Raw genomic sequence first — 19,224 nt, 5'->3', positions numbered from 1 at the left:
GAGTATCCTGGGCTGATACCAACATCTGATAATCCTGAATCCTAGAACATTAGATCTATCATATTAGAATGGAATTAAGATGTCTGTAAAAGTAAATTTACTGAATATGTGTTTTTTTCATTTTCATTAATTTTAACTACATAAGTAATATATAGATTTTTTTAAATACCTAATGCAAAAAAACCCAAAAAACAAATTTAACATTACAAATAAGACTAAAGTACCTGTTGACCAACATCTCCAAATCTAATATCTTCTTTGGAGGTAACCACCATTATCAGTATGAAGTATATCTTTCCAGCTTGCTTGCTATGCAATTATATGCGTATATTTACTGTTGGAAAAATGTATTTTATGTTGCTGGAATTTTTTAATATTTAAAATGAATTTACACATTCGGCACCTTTAGTCAGTTAAGAATATCTTGCTAATCTTTTTATGTCAGTAAATAAAGACATTTGTTGAGTGCTTATAATGTACTCTTTCAAGCATTTGTATATCTATTTGATGCATTTAGTCTTCATGACAATGCAGTTATTATTATGTTGTTATTATCATGCCCACTTTAGCAGCTGAGGATTCTGAGGGAAAGAGATTAGAGAAATTGCCCAATTTAGTGACAGAGCCACCATTTTGGATTCTGTTCAAGGAAGACTAACTCCAGGTCTCCTCTCACGGCAACTATTTTACACCGCCTCTCTGAGGTACATTAGCCTACCTCTGAATGCGGTGTGTATCAGCCCAAAGCCCCATGGGTCCATCTTTTGTGAACCTGCAGTGACTGAACGATATGCAGATACTGTTCAAGTTTAAAGATGCCACTGAGTGCCTCATTATGCTCGGCATTTCGGTTGATAATAGCACAAGCCAGGCAGTGTGATGGTATAAGGTGTGTGTGACTGTTTTTGAGGAGAATAATGAACGTAAGAATGTGGAGCAGACCCCATTGTTATGCTGCACCATTCCTCCACTTCCCTCGCAGCCTATGTCTGATCTGTGAGCAGCATTCCATTTACATCAAAAATAATGTCAATCTAGTGAAAAGACTGAATGACTCAGAGCATTACTGTAGAGAACTGGTCTCTGTGTGATATGATCTATAACATCCTAATTTCACAGAACATTTTTCATAACAGCTGCTAAAATTGTGATCGAATCCATTAACTTCTTTTTTAAAGGATCCAATGTGAAGCAATATTGAAGCTAGACTTAAAATGCAGGTGTACTGAGGTGGAGTCCCACCCACTCAGACCTGCATTATCGTTAGCTGCTTCATACCTTTTCTGCATTTGTCTGTCTATATTTATTGATCCACTTGTGTCTGCTCTTCTTTTGTATTTCTAGCTGCATTTGGGTCAGAGATAGGCTATTTCAGAGTCTGGAGGGTCTGAAAGAAAGAACAGAGAAGAAAGGAGAGAGGAAAAGGAAGTTTTCCTCTAATTCTAATGGACAGCAGAACAAGATACACTGGAGAGGAGGGGTAGAGGAAGAACCCAGGGTCTTGCATTTATGAAAGTAGTGTTATGCTATGCTATTGATTAAGATCTCTGTAGAGAATGAATGACAGTGAGAGAACATGGCCACCGAAGCCTGTACGTTGAGCAGCTTATAACTTAGAAATGTTGACCCAGTAGGAGTTCTCCTGCCACATCATCATCCACAAAAGTGACAGCTAATTTTTCTATGTAAGAATTTTATTCCTTGGATAAATACAAAGTCAAATAAAATCCCTCCATTTTATTTTTTCTTCCGATGCTATATCCTTCTGGGAATTTGCAAAGTTAGGCCTTGACATGTATTTTTGTTTGGAACGTAGAGTAAGACTAAAAAGAAGTTTCGAAGAAGGTGGAAGGTGACTTGTGAAATTTACTTTCAGACTTGAGAGTGTCCTTCTAGAAAGAGGATAGGCTTCTGAGGACTGAGCTCTATCCAGTCTTCCACAGATTAACTGTGATAAAGTCAGTACACAAGTTAGTGATCTGTGAGCCTTGGTTTTCCTACCTGAGAAAAAAGCCTAGGCCAGAATCCCTAAGGTTCGTTTGAATTAATAATATTCTGATTCTTATATGACATGATAGAAAAATATAGCTTCTAGTGGTCATTAGATCACCCTTCTAGTTACCCAGCAGCATAATCCTGTACACATTTTCCTTCTCTCTCACACTAATACTCCCAAGGGGGTTGTTACTTGCGGTGTCTTTACTAGTTTCTTCCTCTGGACAGCCATTTCTTCCAACTTCCTTCTGGTATAAGAGTTGTTGAAGTGAAAGTCCTTAGCTCCATTCCAGTTTTAAAAATCTTAAAAAATTTTTTTCCTCAGGATGGGAATACAGATTACTGTTTTATAATCCATTAATCACTGCTGTAAAGAGGCCCTGAGATCTTTGTTTTCAGGCCCTGAGAAATTGTTAATTGGATGTGATGTGTTGTTGGCCACTTGGGTCATGGATTTAAAGCACTACTTCTCAGACTACAGCTAACTTCATGTTTAATAGGTATCATTACATGTGTGCGCTCCAGTGGTTTGCACCCAGTCAGTGCTAGCTGATGATAAAGCAAGCATACAGGATTGCCATTTGGGGGTTGTCCAACACCAGGGCCAGGCAAATTACTGAACAGTAATGGGGCAGAAGCCCCAGAATAATTCTCTCCACTCTCAGCCCTGCTGATAAGCAGTTCTCACGTTCCCTCACTTTATTTGTTCAGCACCTAGTGATGAGGTAGCTACTACAATCCTGGTTGTTATATACTATGCTAGGTCCTCCAGAGCTAGGTCTCTATTGCAAAAGGAACCATGTTTACAAAAGTAGAATGAGCTTCCTGCTTGGTTCTTTTTGTCACCACGTAACCAAAGTTGTTACTAAACCAACCAAAGAAGAAATCATCTGAGAAATAATTTTTCTATAGTTTTCAATGTCTTCCTTTTTTATGCTCTTCCACATATGTGGAAGATTAATAACATTTCATAATAACATGTTTGAGAAGTGAATTTTCTAGACTAGTCACGTCATTTGTGAATTGACAGCTGAACACACTGAACTCTAATTGCATTAAAATCTTATTCTAATAATTTGTTCAACACTAGCTAAATTGGTGTGTACAGACTAGTGGCCTAGGAGTCAAAAAACTAGAATACGTAGTCACGGTAGCTCGTAAACTAGCTATGTGGATGAGGACAAGACAGTCAAGTTCTCTGAGCTTCAGGAGAGGAAAAAATATACTTGGCTGCTCTGTCTTTTGGGGCTGTTGTGAGGAACAAATGAGATGATGGATGTGACAGTGCTTGGTGTTATAAAATGTACAGTCTAAATATGAGCTAGATAAGTTGTAAGATGTGTGTATATGGCAGGGTACCTAATTATATTATTGCATTCCTCCATGTGGTATTTCCACTTTTTACATGTAAACAAGAGCTGGTGAAGTTGATTCTCTCCCAATTATCACAACTCCTAATGGGCAGCTACAAATTCAGATTTTATTGAAAAGAGGAAATAAAAGTGATCAAGGAGATTACTTTTTCTTCATTGACATGTAAAAAATATAGGGACTGCTGATAGAAAATATTTAGCTGTCTTTAAATATACTTGAATGGTCTGACTTTTCTGAATATCCACTTTTCTTTCAAGAAAGAAAAGGCAAATGAAATGAAAAGGCAAACCTTCTGTACATATTGTTATTCAGTGGATGTATCTCTCAGTGAAAAATATATTTAATTTTATTTGTTAGAACCATATGCCAAGTGCTAAGTTCCATAGATAAGAAAGGTACAACCTGAGGTGCTTCCTTGTTTTGCTTTTATAATATAATATATTTTGAACATAATAATACTTCATAATATTTAATACTGTGAAAAGAATTTCCTGGGGTAATGCTACTGTGAGAAATTGTTTTACTCTATTAATATCAGTACATATTAATATTTTCTACAACTCAGTTATTTGCTTTATTCTTAATAATTTAAATCCAAGAAGCCCTTGATTATTAATTTCTTGAACATTATGACTTCATTTAATGACTGCCGCTCTGAAAAGGTAAAATAGGATTAATGACCAAACTTCATTATTTCTAAGGAGTGGCTACATATGCAAATGTAAGGAGCAGTAGCATTCCAAATAAATTCAACTAGGGGAACACTTTTCCTCAGCCAGTGCCTATTCAGCCAGTGTTCGTGGGTAACCTCCCCTCTTCCCTTTCAGAATGGCAACTTTTGAGTCCTGACTTAGACTCTGGGCAGCAAGATTAAAGGTGGGGAGAGGCAGACTAAAGAGAACCACAGTGGTTTCTCCCTCTAGCCTTTACCAGGTCATTTTGTGTGTGTTCCACTTCACTCTTTTTTTCTTTGAGTCTTTTTATTTAAAGACTTAAACACTTTCCTTTGAAAAATCAGTGTAGTTTCTGGTGGGGAGAGAAGATATCCAGGGAAAAAAAAATGAGACAAAGACGCATACACATAACTTGGAATGTAAACTTAAAAGTTAATAAAAGGAAATTGGGGGGTGGTATTTCTTTTAACTTTTCAGCTCTTTTACTTTATTTATCTTACAGTTTTATTGAGATATCATTGACACAGCACTGTATATGTTTAAGGGGTACAGCATAATAATTTGACTTACGTAAATCATGAAATGATTATCACAATAAGTTTAGTGAATGTCCATCATCTCACATAGGTACAAAGTAAAAGAAAAAGAGAAAAAAATATTTTTTCCTTGTGATGAGAACTCTTAGGATTTACTCTCTTAACTGTCATATATAACATACAACAGTGTTAATTATATCTATCATGTTGTACATCACATCCCTAGTACTTATTTATCTTATAGCTGAAGTTTGTACCTTTAACTACCTTCATCTAAGTCCCCCTTCTCCCACCCCCACCTCTGGTAACCACAAATCTGATCTCTTTTTTTTTTTTTGATTTTTTTTTTTTTACATCTTTATTGGAGTATAATTGCTTCACAATGGTGTGTTAGTTTCTGCTTTATAACAAAATGAATCAGTTATACATATACATATGTTCCCATATCCCCTCCCTCTTGCGTCTCCCTCCCACCCTCCCTATCCTACCCCTCCAGGCAGTCACAAAGCACCGAGCTGATCTCCCTGTGCTATGTGGCTGCTTCCCACTAGCTATCTACCTTACGTTTGGTAGTGTATATATGTCCATGCCTCTCTTTCGCTTTGTCACAGCTTACCCTTCCCCCTCCCCATATCCTCAAGTCCATTCTCTAGTAGGTCTGTGTCTTTATTCCAGTCTTACCCCTAGGTTTTTCATGACATTTTTTTTCTTCTTAAATTCCATATATATGTGTTAGCATACGGTATTTGTCTTTCTCTTTCTGACTTACTTCACTCTGTATGACAGACTCTAGGTCTATCCACCTCATTATAAATAGCTCAATTTCATTTCTTTTTATGGCTGAGTAATATTCCATTGTATATATGTGCCACATCTTCTGATCTCTTTTTTCTGTGAGTTTGTTTGGTTGGTTGGTTGGGGGGTTTTTTTGAAGTATAATTGACCTACAACATTATGTTAGTTCCTGTTGCACAACATAGCAATTCGATATTTTTATACATTACAGAGTGATCACCACAGTAAGTCTGTTTACCATGTTACTATACAAAGATATTATTGACTGTATTCCCCACTCTGTACATTTTATGCCCATGATTCATTTATTTTGTAACTGGAAGCTTGTACTGCTTAATCTCCCTCACCTATATCACTCATTTCCATATCCCTTCCTCTCTGGCCACCACCTGTTTGTACTCTGTATCTAAGACTCTGTTTCTGTTTTGTTATGTTTGTTCATTTGTTTTGTTTTTTAGATTCCACACATAAGTGAAATCATACAGTATTTGTGTTTCTCTGTGTGACTTATTTCACTTGGCATAATACCCTGTAGGTCCATCCATGTTGTTACAAATGGCAAGATTTCATTCTTTTTTTTATGGCTGAGTAATAGTCTGTTGTGTACACACACACGCACACACCACATCTTCTTTATCCATCCATCTATCAATGGTCAGTTTATTATACTTTATCCATAATACTAGTAAATTAAGTACTTGTGGTGGTTTACCTGTGTTTTGTTTTTGTTTTGCTTGGATAGCCCGGCCTTGTTTTATTTCTCCAGCTATCTTAAATTTGCTGTTGAGGTAAGTTCTTTGCTGATCTTTCTAGAGAGTTCAAAGAAGCACAAGCTAAATTTTCAGAAACTCTGTTTTGGGTGGAAAAAATATATATTAAGACCAAAATGGTACAGTCCTTACAGTTACAGTCTTGGTAACTTTTGCTATAGAAAAGTTATGCTGATGGTCACCTATTGTTATCTGCTCTTGACCTGGCACCTGACTTTTTTAGTATTTTTCCTTGATTTCTAAGATCTCCCAACTTTTTTTTTTTTTTTTTTTTTTTTTTGGTGGTACGCGGGCCTCTCACTGCTGTGGCCTCTCCCATTGTGGAGCACAGGCTCCGGACGCACAGGCTCAGCGGCCATGGCTCACGGGCCCAGCCGCTCCGCGGCATGTGGGATCCTCCCAGACCGGGGCACGAACCCGTGTCCCCTGCATCGGCAGGTGGACTCTCAACCACTGCGCCACCAGGGAAGCCCTAAGATCTCCCAACTTTGATACACCTTCTTGTATCTTTGTTCATCCAACACTCCAGCATGCATTCGTGTAAATAAATAAATACAAGTGAGTGCTTTTTATAGTTATGTTGTAGAAAGGTTTTAATGGTCTTTGGATGCTGGATTTTTGCTGTTGACTTGGTCATCTTTAGTGTTCGTTTCTTCCCTTAGGCTTTGTACATTTCTCCTAAATCTCACTGATTTCTTTGTTACCTCTGTTACCAGACAGGCCGCCATGGTTGTCACCTGTTTCCTGCCTGGTATTACCGATAACCTTGAGATTTTGTTACCAGTGTCTGTGGTCTCTGTCAATCCTCTCCAAAGTTTTCACAGATTATTTTGCAATATTCTTTTCTTAGACTTCAATGAAGCGGTCCCAGAGACAGAACGCCTGGATTCAAAAGCACTGAAAACCCGGGCCCAGCTTTCCATGAAGAACAGACGCCAGAGGCCCTCTAGGACAAGACTCTATGATAGTGTCAGTTCAACAGATGGCGAGGACAGTCTGGAGCGAAAGGTGAGTGCCCCTGACCACTTTCTGACTTGTGAGTTCGGGCTGTATCCTTGTTCCTACAGCTTATTGAAGATAATGATTTTCCTGCAGCCATATCCTGTATTCTAGTTGGAAACAGCTGGAATAGTTCACTTCTTTGTCTCCTAAATTCTTATTCACCTCGATATATCGTTGTAATTCAAATTCTTTCTGTACTCATTTGATGAACTAATAACCAAGAGCATTATCCATATTGTCATATTTCATGATGGTGCTTTTGATATTCAGCTGTTGGTTTTATCTGATGGTAAATAATGAGTGTACAAGTCATTGTTCCTATATGTCTTAGGTATCTGGTAGCTACAAAGGTAATATGGTGAATTGTTGTGAACTATGTAGTCTTATCTGTAAACCAACAAAAATGGGTTTTCATAGGGATTTACTAAAAAAAGGTCCGTCTGATTTCAAAGTAAGTATCACATGGGACTGATGCTCAGTGGCATAACCTCCTTTATAATCTCTTATACCAACAGCCTTCAAACAGTTTCTATAACCACATGCACATTACCAAATCACTTCTGCCCAAGGGTTTGAGAACTTCTCCAGAATCAGATTCTGGTGCTTCATCCCTCACTCCAGTGGCTGGCAGTGTGCCCTTCTCGTCTGACCACATAGCTGAATTTCAAGAAGGACCCCTGCACCCAGAAAGGGAGCCTTCCTCCTCTACTGGGGGAGACACATCATTCTCCTCTCCTTCAAAATCTGATCATGATATGGAAGAATCTCCTTGCCACCATCAAGCCACCACCAAGAAAATACTACAAGAAAAAGGTACTGTTAATTTTGTTGTTGTTTAGCTTTTGTTTTGTCTGACTTCACTAACACCTCAATTTGTGCCATGTAAAAATGGCTCTTTTCAAAAAAAAAAAAAGCAACAAAAACAAAGGCCTGTGTCTTTTCATAGCTAATAATTAATACTGCATTCCTTTTATATTATGGGACAAGAGAACACCCTTCTCTCATTTTTATTTATTTATTTATTTATTTATTTATTTTTGATGGTAAAGACTGCTTTATTGGTGGCAGTTAGTACAAGTCAATAAATATTGATCCCCAAAGAAGAACTCAAATTAGTTATCAGACTACTGGTCCACAGAGAGCTGAATGGAGTTGAGCCAACTGATTGCTGGGAGGATAAAGTGAAGTCAACCCTGCTTCTTGGGGAATGAAGCCACAGCCAGCTGATATATGGCATATGCTGTTCCACCGACTGTAAGAATCATGGTGGCTCTGTACAGGAGGGCATCAGCTATCCCACCCTTTAGATGCACTGGAATTCCATTACCCTCCTGAAACAGCTTTTGTTTCTCTGGAACTTTATTTTCAAACTGCCTGCGTGAAGCAGTACTTATGGTCCTCTGGGCAATCTGACGAAGAGCCAGCAGACTCCGCAGCATCTTGGCTCCGTTAGTGCCCACCAACCTCTCATTTTTACTTTATTTTACTTTTTAAAAATCTTTCCCTACCTGATTAGTATTTCACTTCTTCAGCTTTCTACAAGTTTACTATTGAAGGAAATTCTTCAGGAAGCCTTCGAGAGATTTTGTGTAATAGTAGCCCATAGTTTCAATAACTACTAACATAATCATTTAGAAAAAAATATGTATATATGAAAGTGAAAGCAATATAGATCTTAACCCATTAATTGGTTTTTATTTAGAAGAAATTTTCATGGTAATTTATATTGCAAAAATGTGACAGAAAAGCTATGATAAAGATAATGAAGGGAGATTAGTCAGTAAATTTGAAAATATGCTCCTAGAATTAGCATCAGAATTTCATAGCAGTGTCAATAGATTGTTGTCCTTTTAATTGTATGCTTTAATTTATAGAAGTAATAAATTCCTGTTTAAACAAGTGAAATGATGCAGAGATATATAAAGAACAGGTTCTTTCTCTTCCTACCACATCTGATGTGTTCCTTTAAAGTAACCAAGAAGATTTGGTTATATTATTTTCACATCTGAAATGCATGTAGATATATATGGTGTGTGTGTGTGTCTGTATGTATATATATACACATATATTTTAAACAAATGTGTATATATATATATATATATATATATATATAAACAAAAATAATTTCTGGTGTATGTTTTGTTTTATATACTTTTTTTATAAAAGTGAATTCTACAAATGACATTCTGCAGTTTTGTTATACACATGATAATATTTTATGGACATCCCTCTGGGGCGATATACACAAATTTAAATGACAAGATAATCTTCTATAGTGAGCCGATAATATAACTGAGGCAACCCTTGTAGTATTGATGGACATTTAGGTTGTATCCCGGATGGGGGTAGGTTGTTGTTGTTTATTTGCTTGTTTGCTTACCACTGTGAAAAAGATATAAGCATTCTGTGCTTTACATTCTTGTATGCTGATGCTTTCATTTCTGTAGAATAAATTTCCAAAAGTTGAATCGGTAGTCAGAGTATATTGTACTCAGAGGAGAATGTATGGCTTTAAATGCTTTTATTGTAAAAAATAAATACTGAAAGTAAATAAAATAAATATTCAAAATAAAGGGAAAGAACAACCAAAAAACAGAATATAGAAAGGAGGGGATAATGAAGATAAAAGCTGAGTTTAAAGAATTTTTATTAACATGAAAAGCCTACTCTTAACACCTCCACAAAATAAACGCAGCAAAGCTATGTAAAAACGAATAGCCCCCTGGAAGGACAGGTTAAGAAAAAAAAGAGAAACCAAAAACACCCACAGCATTTGAAATGAGAAAGGAGATACAGAGGTTAAAAAAATTTTTAAGATAGCATGCAAACTCTATGGCAGATTTGAAAATCTAGAGGAAATAGAGGATTTCCTACCAAAATATAAAGTACTCAAAATGGTCTAAGAAAAAGAAAACCTGAATAAGCCAATAAGTACAGAAATATAAAATATATTTTTATAGCTTCCATTTAGAAAGGTACCAGGCCCAGGTGGTTTTATAACTGAATTCTGACTCACCTATAAAAAAATAGATAGGAAAAGATAAAATAGAGCATCTATTTTATGTTAATTATTCCGGGAGATGTTTTTCATTTATTTTATGTAGCTAGAGTCTTAAAAACTAGTAAAGATCATGTGGAAGAAGAAAATCTTATTATACCTTAAGAAATATATCTTATTTCTTATTATATAAGAAAATCTTATATAAAATCTAAATGTAGATTCATTTTAAATATGATGCTTGTAAATTAAATCCAGGAGTGAAAATTACTTATATTCCATAATCATGTAGGGTTGATTATGGAAATGTAAGGATGGTTTAACATTAGAAAATCTAACTGTATGAATCATCACATCAACAAAGGAAAAGTGAAGTGTTATAATATTAATAGACATTGAAAGGAATTTGATATAATTTTTCAGACATTTTCTATAAAAACTTGTTAAAAGTAAAGAAGGAATTAGGAAAAAATCATCCAAATAAGATTAGTTATTCACCAGAGAGCTGAATAGTGAATCTCAAGCCACACAAAACTAGCAGATTATTTAGAGACACAAACAAAATGTTGAGGTTACGAATGGAATGACAAAGTTAATTACTTGGGAGGAGTGTCAGGCAACGAAAATGGAAGAGAATATACTGGGGACTTCCTAGATATAAACTTCATGGGAGTGGGGTGAGAAATGAAATGGGTGTTTATTTTATTGTTTTTCCTTTAAACTCTAAAATTATTTTATAAAATGCTCTTGATTTCAGTAGACAATAAGATATATACAAAGTTAACTGATAGACTCTATATGTCTAACATACAAGTAGCTTCAAAGAATTTTTTAAGTCAAGCATAGGCTAAGGTAATAAATCATCAATTTATTGAAGAGAAAATTCATGTTACTTATAAAATATGAAAAGGTGATCAACCTCATTAATGATCAGAGAAATAGTCATTTGAGTTAGATACCCATCAGATTACTTCCACCAACCAGTGCTAGCAAAGATGTGGGACACACTCATTCATTACAGATATGATTGTGCATCACTACACTGCAAAGTCCATGCTCACTTATCTCTACCAGAGCAAAAGTTGTAATCTTTCTACAAATACATCCTGAACGTAGAAATACAGTTGATTGTGGAGGCTCACCTTGTTTTGTAACTCTTAGTAAGTGTCATAGCTTTATCCCTGATATTTTCCCTGGTTTCCTTCCCTGAGCCTATTGATTTGCTGGAATTATCTTCCACAGACTGGTCCTAAGCACAAGTCTTCCAGAAGACGTTTTAAGGTAAAAAATAAGTACTTAGGGAGTACAAGATACTAGTGGAGGCAAGAGAAAATATGTCAAGCCTGCTAATTCATCAAAAGCAGTTGTAAAGTTGGTGAAGGACTTACACTGTGATGTTGGCCTACTTTCAAAAGAATGAAGGCTTCAGAAACTCTCATTAAGTAACCTAAATTGTGGATTGTAATGGCACTTTTATAGAAACATACTTGTGTGAAGCCCTCTGTCATCTCCTCAAGAAAAAAAAAATGTGTATAGACCTTACTTGGTTCATAAGAAGGCAAAAGAGCAGGAGCATATATTTTGGAAATACAGGTTAATACTTTGTAGTCCACTGTTTCAGTTTATAAGGCATAACTTAGCTATCTGAAAGAAAGTACTTTATAGTCGGAGAGTGGATCCCTCACACATGAAATCTGACTAAAATTTTTTAAAAGTGGCTACATCTTGTCTAGATTATTTCTCTCTTCCATTTACTTCTAAAAGCAGATGTTTCATCTCAAATTGGAGAAGTATTACATGGATGTGAGTTGTGCTTCACAGTCCATTAGCAGTAATATACAGCAAAATGTGGTCAGCAGTGATTAGCATTAAAATGTGAGAATTCCGTCTTTTCTCCAATACCTCCTTTGCTTGCTACTGCCTGTTCTTCGGGATTAAGCTTCCAGCTGTAGTAAGCAGGACCAAGAAATAGGGGGTGGGTAGTTTCTTCTCCAGAGACAAACTCTTAAGCTTTCCCATTTTTTTATTTTCCTGGATTGATCATGCTTCTGGGTAACTCGAAAGGAGCAATTAATTGAGCTTTTATAAAGTATTAACTTTATAAATAGTTACTAGTATGATAACCATTATTAGACATTAACTATGACCAGATGAAAGCAGTGCCTCACACTCTTTTCTTCCCTTGATAAAAGTTTCCAGCCTTGAAGAGCTTCCTGTGCCTTCCATGTTCACTAATATTAATCCATTCATTCATGTATTTATTCAACAAATAGTTATTGAGCACCTGCTCTGCATCCGGCATTGTGCTAAAGGCTGAATATACAATGATAATATTCCATCCTTTCCTGTGGGGAGTTTGCAGACTAGAGTCTGTTTGTCTGTCTCTCTGTCTCTGTTTCTCTCTCTCTCTTTGATTTATTGCTTGCTTGTTTGTTTGGTGACAGACCCTGTCTCTCTGACACCACACAACCACCACCATCAATAACCAGGAAGCCCCTGTACTTTTGCCTTCCACTCTCAGGCTCTGTTGCACCTTGAAAGATAGCAAAGAAACCGATCAGTCAAGACTCTCTACATTCTTTGAAATCCTTGAGTTCTTTGCCATGTGAGACGAATCGACTATTCAGAGCAGGACTCAACAGAGGTTAAGTGTGGTTAGCCTGATTTACCTGTGTGTATGTGTTTATATGTGTGTGGTTCTTACAACTCACTGGCTCCTTAATAAAGGAACTAGAATGGGATTTGTAATACAAACTTCATACGTAACATGCCACTCCAGGAAATTCTGGTCCTTCAAAGCTCAGCTTAAATCTCACCTCCTTTAGTGGACCCTTTGCACACCCTCCCCATTCCCAGGCAAAGTGAACTATTCTCTCTGATCCCACAGAAATTTTCACACTGTTACTTCTGCTTCTGTCACTTTGTGTGTGATAATAAATGATCAGGTTGTCAAGTGTGAGCCAGAGTTTTCTCACTCGTCTGATTCATCTTTGTATTCATGGCCCCTAGTAAAGTATATGCATATAATTGATATTAATAAGGTTCTTGGACAAATTAATAAGTATGTCTCTCTAGATAATCAGTACAAGTCTTCTAGAACAGAGGTCGTCAAACCAAATTTGGCCTCCACCCGTTTTTTTTTTTTAAGATTTATTATTTATTTATTTATTTATTTAATTTAGTTTTTGGCTGCATTGGGTCTTAGTTGCAGCACACGGGATCTTCACTGAGGCACGTGGGATTTTTTGTTGCGGTGCGCAGGCTCTTCATTGTGGTGCATGGGCTTCTCTCTAGTTGTGGCGTGCGGGTTTTCTCTTCTCTAGTTGTGGCGTGCAGGCTCCAGGGCGCCTGGGCTGTGTAGTTTTCAGCACGCAGGCTCTAGTTGAGGCGCGTGAGCTCAGTAGTTGTGGTGCACGGGCTTAGTTGCCCCGCAGCATGTGGGGTCTTAGTTCCCTGACCAGGAATCGAACCCACGTCCCCTGCATTGTAAGGATTGTAAGGTGGATTCTTTACCACTGGACCACCAGAGAAGTCCCGCCACCCCCTTTTTTTTTCCGATGAGATAAATGCTTTTATTTAATTAATTAACTTATTTATTTATTTTTGACTGCACTGGTTGCAGTTGCTTCATGTGGGCTTTCTCTAGTTGCGGCGAGCGGGGGCTACTCTTTGTCACGGTGCGCAGGCTTCTCATTGTGGTGGCTTCTCTTGTTGCAGAGCACGGGCTCTAGGCACGCAGGCTTCAGTAGTTGTGGCACGTGGGATCAATAGTTATGGTGCACGGGTTTAGTTGCTCTGCGGCATGTGGGATCTTCCCGGACCAGGGCTCGAACCTGTGTCCCCTGTACTGGCAAGCAGATTCTTAACCACTGTGCCACCAGGGAAGCCCCTGCCAGCCGTTTTTATAAGTAAAGTTTTATTGGAGCACAACCACACTCAAACAGTTACATACTGTTTTCATACTACAGTAGCAGAGTTGAGTAGCTGTGACAGAGTCAGTAGCCCACAACCTAAAATGTTTACTCTCTGGCCTTTTACAGAAAGTTTGCTGACTCCTGGTCTAGACATACATTTTCTTCCACTCAACATTGCTGGATAAACTCTGAAAAGGTCTTGGTAATTGGTTGCCGTTTATCAAGATTTTTTTTAAGTGATATACCATTACTTTTGATCTAGCAAGGTACCACAAAGGTAATTAAGTTACAGCTGTAGTTGATTACATTCCTGGGACAAATTCTCCATTCTTCAATTGAACACCTAATTGAAGTTGGGTGTTTTCTAAATTGCACCAGTACCACATTCACAAGTCATAATTTTGTTGTCATATTTGTGGGACCTCAGTGGAAACTAGGATAGAAAGACTCCCATTACAACTGGCTAAATGATAAACATCTAACCCCATTTCAGTTAAAATTAGAGAAAGCAAAAGATTATTCCTAGAGGTTTGTTAAGCAAGTTATGTGGCAATAAAGGGCATGAAAATATTTTCCCCCTGTCTATTCTTTGAGTAGCCTAATACTAAAGTTTTAGTCTCTGGACTTACATAGCAGTGGGCCTTTGTTCAGACAAGGTTGAGTAAATGAAGTACTATCAGTTTTCTACTTGTGATTTGTTCATTATTCTAAGTGTATATGTGGCCGTTAGCACATTGCCTAACACAGAACATGTCTTCAGAAATATTTGTTGAATTAATGTCCTTGCAAGTAGAAATCTTTACAGGATTCATTTATTATTATGTTGCATTAGGCCTTTATACATATAGAAATAGTAAATTTTATCATTGCTCAGAGCACGGCGAGGTTAACCCTAGCTGAGATTGGTAAACGAGACATGACAAAGAAAATACAATTAGAGTAACTACCGAAGGACTGAAAAAACAGAAAAGATAAGTAAGGGAAGGCATATAAGGCAGGGAGATGGCATTGACAGAGACAGGCACACGTCAGATGAAATGACAGGAGTGGGGCTGTCCCAGCCTGCTGGAAGCAGTCTGTTTATTCAGGTTAGAGTGATTGCTCGTAAAATTGAACAGGTAGGTTAGGTCTATAGCTCTAGAATTTAAATACCTTAGATACCTTATCATATTACTAGAAAACCACAAGATGCTTGAGCAGAGGAATAAAAAGGAAAAGATACTAGGTATGAGGGAAATGAGTTAAGAGACCCTGAAAGGTGGAGGAGCAATAGACAATGACAAGAAAGAATGATAAGAGAACTGTTGAAATGTATGTATGTTGACGAGATCAGGGGGAAGAGAGTGAGGAGGTCAAAACTGATCACAGGGTTTCTAGCCTCAGAAAACACGGTCTTGTTATTGATAGAAAGTAGGAAATCAGAAGCATTATGAGGGAAAGGTGATTAACTCATTTTTAGTAGAGGAGGTCTTGAGCTCAAGAGAGAAGCCAGGGGCTTCCCTGGTGGCGCAGTGGTTGAGAGTCCACCTGCCGATGCAGGGGACATGGGTTCGTGCCCCGGTCCGGGAAGATCCCACATGCCGCGGAACGGCTGGGCCCATGAGCCATGGCCGCTGAGCCTGCGCGTCTGGAGCCTGTGCTCCGCAACGGGAGAGGCCACAACAGTGAGAAGCCCGCGTACCGCAGAAAAAAAAAAAAGAGAGAAGCCAGGGCTGGGAGGTAGATTTCAGAGTCCCCAGAATAAAAGAAGAGGTAGTCAAGGGTCTTGTTTCAGTGAGACTAAGAAGAATGCAGTCCCAGAAAAGGCCTTAGTATTTAGCTCAGGAGATCAATCATTACCTTTGAAAATGAAGACCAGGTTGCCAAAGATTAAAGCTGGGTCACCCAACGTGAGGACTTGGACTTCTAATTGCTCGTCAGGGTAGTATTGGAGAGATTTCAAAAAGCCTAATGGAAATTCCACATACAGCTAAATAACAAACAAAAATGTCACAATTCTTTTTCTTTTCCTGAAATCATACCAATCCAATGTTGGTTTTTATGCGGACTAGAAGTTCTGAGGTACATTAGCGATGGATTTGATTGATCTAAAGTGGGAAAGTGCATTATTACTTAATCTTGCCTCTTCAGCCTTTTGAAAGAATTCATTTAAGTGTTCCTTGGAACACACTTTGGCGAATGTATGAGATAATGATGTGAGATTGCCTAGCAGCAGGCTCTCTGATGGGCAGAATCAGGCTTTTAGTCCCAAGATGTCCACATAACTGCCACACTAATAGGTTACAGAGTGTTGCCACGTACATTGTTTCATCTGGTCTTAGCACCACTCGTTAAAATATCTCCCAGCCACCTTTATTTCCGAAAATAATAAGGCAGTCTCCTTTTAACTTTGCACATTCCTAGCTGTTGAGAGTTGCTCTAGAATTTATTTGGAAGAATCCGGTACTTTCTTTCCTTCAGCTTCTGTTAAGAAAATTGAAATCCTGCTTTTTTTTTTTTAAATGTCCATTAGCAAAATCACCTTAGAATGAGTTTGTGCCGTGTGTGTATATTTTTTTATGTGCATGTGTCACATCTGTGGCTATTTAATTCAGTTACCCAAAGAGTAATGATGCAAAGAGCCATAATAAATATTTGAGGTTAGAAGTGGATTTTGACATAGACATATTTCTTACTCTTCGATTTGATTATGTACATTTCAAGGGACTGATTATTATAATCTGTGTATCATTAACTAAAACTATGAAAAGTTCATTGCTAAAAATCCTTAGAGTATTTTTCAACATCCTGTGCTTCTTCAGAGCTTCGAAAATAGACTCCTAAATGAGAACTGTGTGCACATCATGGCTTGTAAGTTATGTGTGTAGTTTCTCCATTGACAAAAAGCATAAGCAAAATTAACCTGCAAGGTTAATTGAACACTCTCTTAGAAGAACTACACTCCATGCCAGAAGGTTGCTGGATTTTCTTTTTAATTTTAAAAAGAGACAGACACCAACAGACAATTGGGAAAGAGCAGTTTCATACACAGATATGCATCAAAGACACCCCTTGTTAATGATCTTAGATGACTAGATATGCTGAAATATAATGCCAAACAGCATTCTTTGCTAAATAGCTCCAAGTAGAGCCTTAGGAGTTTCTACCTTGTCCAAGGTAGAATAAGTGCCACCAGTGGAATCTAGTTCCTACAACTGACATTGAATTCCATTGGCAAAGCATCTCCTCTGATTGGTTTTTGGCATCATTTCAAGTGTCCCCATTCCCCAGCAGCTGCTGTGCTTTAGAGTGCCAGCATAACTCGGAGAGAGGCAAAGATCATTCAGCTGCAAGCACTGGGGAGGTTTTGGCGTCTTCCACGTCATGGGAAGCCAGCCAAGTTGTGCTTAAAGCCAACTTCTAAAAAAAGACCTTTCAAAAATATAAATGTTTTATAGCTGAGCTCCTGCTTGAGAAGTCTCCCCCATGTTCTGTCTCCTCTATCCCAAGACTGGCCACAAGCCATTAGCAAGGGGCAGATGAGAAGGGAAAGCTTTGACTCTCACTTTCTCCCTAATCTCCCAGACTCTCAGGGGTGACGTTCTTTACTGGACTTGGGACATATGGGGGAAGTGAGCTGGGGTCCTGTCAGAAGGTGCTAAAACCCAAAGGCAAGAAAGGCATGGAGGACAGAGCCCAGGCATTTGAAGCAAAGAGTTGGAGCCAGAGAAGGAACAGAAGGAAAGTCATTTGGTCCCTGCTTTGAATGTAAAGGATGATTTGATAGTGTTTATTCTTATTTTTTTTTCATTCCAGTTTATTTGAAGCTAAAATTCTTTGTGATAAGTATTGGGCTTCTGTCTAACAGGACCTCTCGTGGTTTGACTGAATGTTCCTCAACATAGCTATGTTTCCTGTATGTTAATAAAGGCATCCAGTATTTTCTTTCACTGTTAGGAATTGATGCAAACCCCGTAGATTCAGAGATGCAATGACTTTTGACAGTAGCTTTTTAAAAATGATAATAATTGCTTTTTTCACATATGTGTATATCCTAGATGGTGCCAAAGGTCCCAGATCACTGAGGGCATCAAGTTTGTTGGTGGTGCGAGGAGGAAAAATTAAGCGGAAGTTTGTGGATCTGGGGTAAGCGCTTCATGAAGTTAAAAAGCAAGCCCTCTGTAAGAGAAGGATTAAAGGAGAAAATGGCAAATTCCCTTTTCTGACTGTGTGCTGTCATTATAGGGCGCCTTTGCGAAGGAATTCCAACAAGGGAAAGAAATGGAAAGAAAAAGAGAAAGAAGCCAGTAGGTTTTCTCCAGGTAGCAGGTACGGGTGGGTGATTAAGAACAGATGTATCTCTGCATCTAAACTTTCTGGCCCCCTTCCACTGTTAACCGGAATTAGTGGTCAGTATCTCTGTGCTGAAGTGATACAGCTAGAGGTGAGATGAAAACAAATTGCAATTTGTATTTGTCTTAACTCCGATTGAAGCCTACACCAGGCCTCGGGTAGATCCATTGGCTTAATTGCAGAATTACGGTCACATGAACAGTTTTAATGTTTATCTAAATACAGCATAAATGTATCTATGTGATGTGTCAATTAGACACATTTCAGCTTTTTTGCCTGGCTACCCACAATTCTTGTGTCTTCTGGTTATAAGTCTGAAAGGGTAATTTTGCATTTAAGTATCTTGTTGGCTTTCAAGACTGTTCTGTCTGCATGCAGGTAAGAAAGACCAATGTCTCACTGAACTCGTCTATTAAGTTGATTTTTGCTGGCGCCATCAACTATGCTTACTGTTCAATAAAGACTTTCCTATAGAGAAGTGAGCTTTGTATAGCACATTGTCAAGCTTTCCCAACTTTATTCTGAGATTACATAATTGTATACTTAGGTTTATATAGGGAGACAGTAAAGCACAGAGCTCTCTCTGAAGTCCAACTGCCTGGGTTTGAATCAGCGCTCTCCCAGTTACTACCTTTAAAACCTTCGACAAGTTATTTAGCTTCTGTGCCTTTGTTTTCTCATATATGAAATGAGGATAATAAGAGTAGATACCTGTTAGTGTAAGGATTAAATGAGTTTTCATGTAAAGCATGTTAAATGGTACCTGGCACATAGGAGGCATTCAAAAATAATAATAGCAATCTGCTATAATTCTTATTATTATTTGCAAGTTAC

The 19,224-nt window shown here is 37.8% G+C and overlaps 2 protein-coding genes across 6 annotated transcripts in view; one reads left to right on the top strand and one right to left on the bottom strand.

Annotated features, from left to right (window-relative positions):
* The window catches only part of PPP1R9A (protein phosphatase 1 regulatory subunit 9A), a 281,703-nt gene that overhangs the window by 240,029 nt on the left and 22,450 nt on the right, over positions 1-19,224 (top strand). For 2 of the 5 annotated variants that reach the window (XM_060108178.1, XM_060108176.1), the window contains 4 exons: positions 6,995-7,152; positions 7,662-7,959; positions 18,096-18,183; positions 18,283-18,366. In XM_060108178.1, the coding sequence (XP_059964161.1) occupies positions 6,995-7,152; positions 7,662-7,959; positions 18,096-18,183; positions 18,283-18,366 (628 nt within the window). The remainder of the gene's footprint in view (positions 1-6,994; positions 7,153-7,661; positions 7,960-18,095; positions 18,184-18,282; positions 18,367-19,224) is intronic. The other 3 variants (XM_060108181.1, XM_060108180.1, XM_060108177.1) reach the window with 2 other exon arrangements.
* LOC132496207 (cytochrome c oxidase subunit 7A2, mitochondrial-like) lies at positions 8,179-8,605 on the bottom strand. Its single transcript, XM_060108452.1, has one exon. It carries the CDS (start codon positions 8,583-8,585, stop codon positions 8,334-8,336), a length of 252 nt encoding a protein of 83 aa, XP_059964435.1. The 5' UTR covers positions 8,586-8,605; the 3' UTR covers positions 8,179-8,333.

The sequence above is a fragment of the Mesoplodon densirostris genome, chromosome 9 (assembly GCF_025265405.1).
Source record: "Mesoplodon densirostris isolate mMesDen1 chromosome 9, mMesDen1 primary haplotype, whole genome shotgun sequence".
NCBI lineage: Eukaryota > Metazoa > Chordata > Mammalia > Artiodactyla > Ziphiidae > Mesoplodon > Mesoplodon densirostris.
The sequence above is the reverse complement of the archived record's forward strand: the minus strand, read 5'-3'. Positions and strand labels throughout refer to the sequence as shown.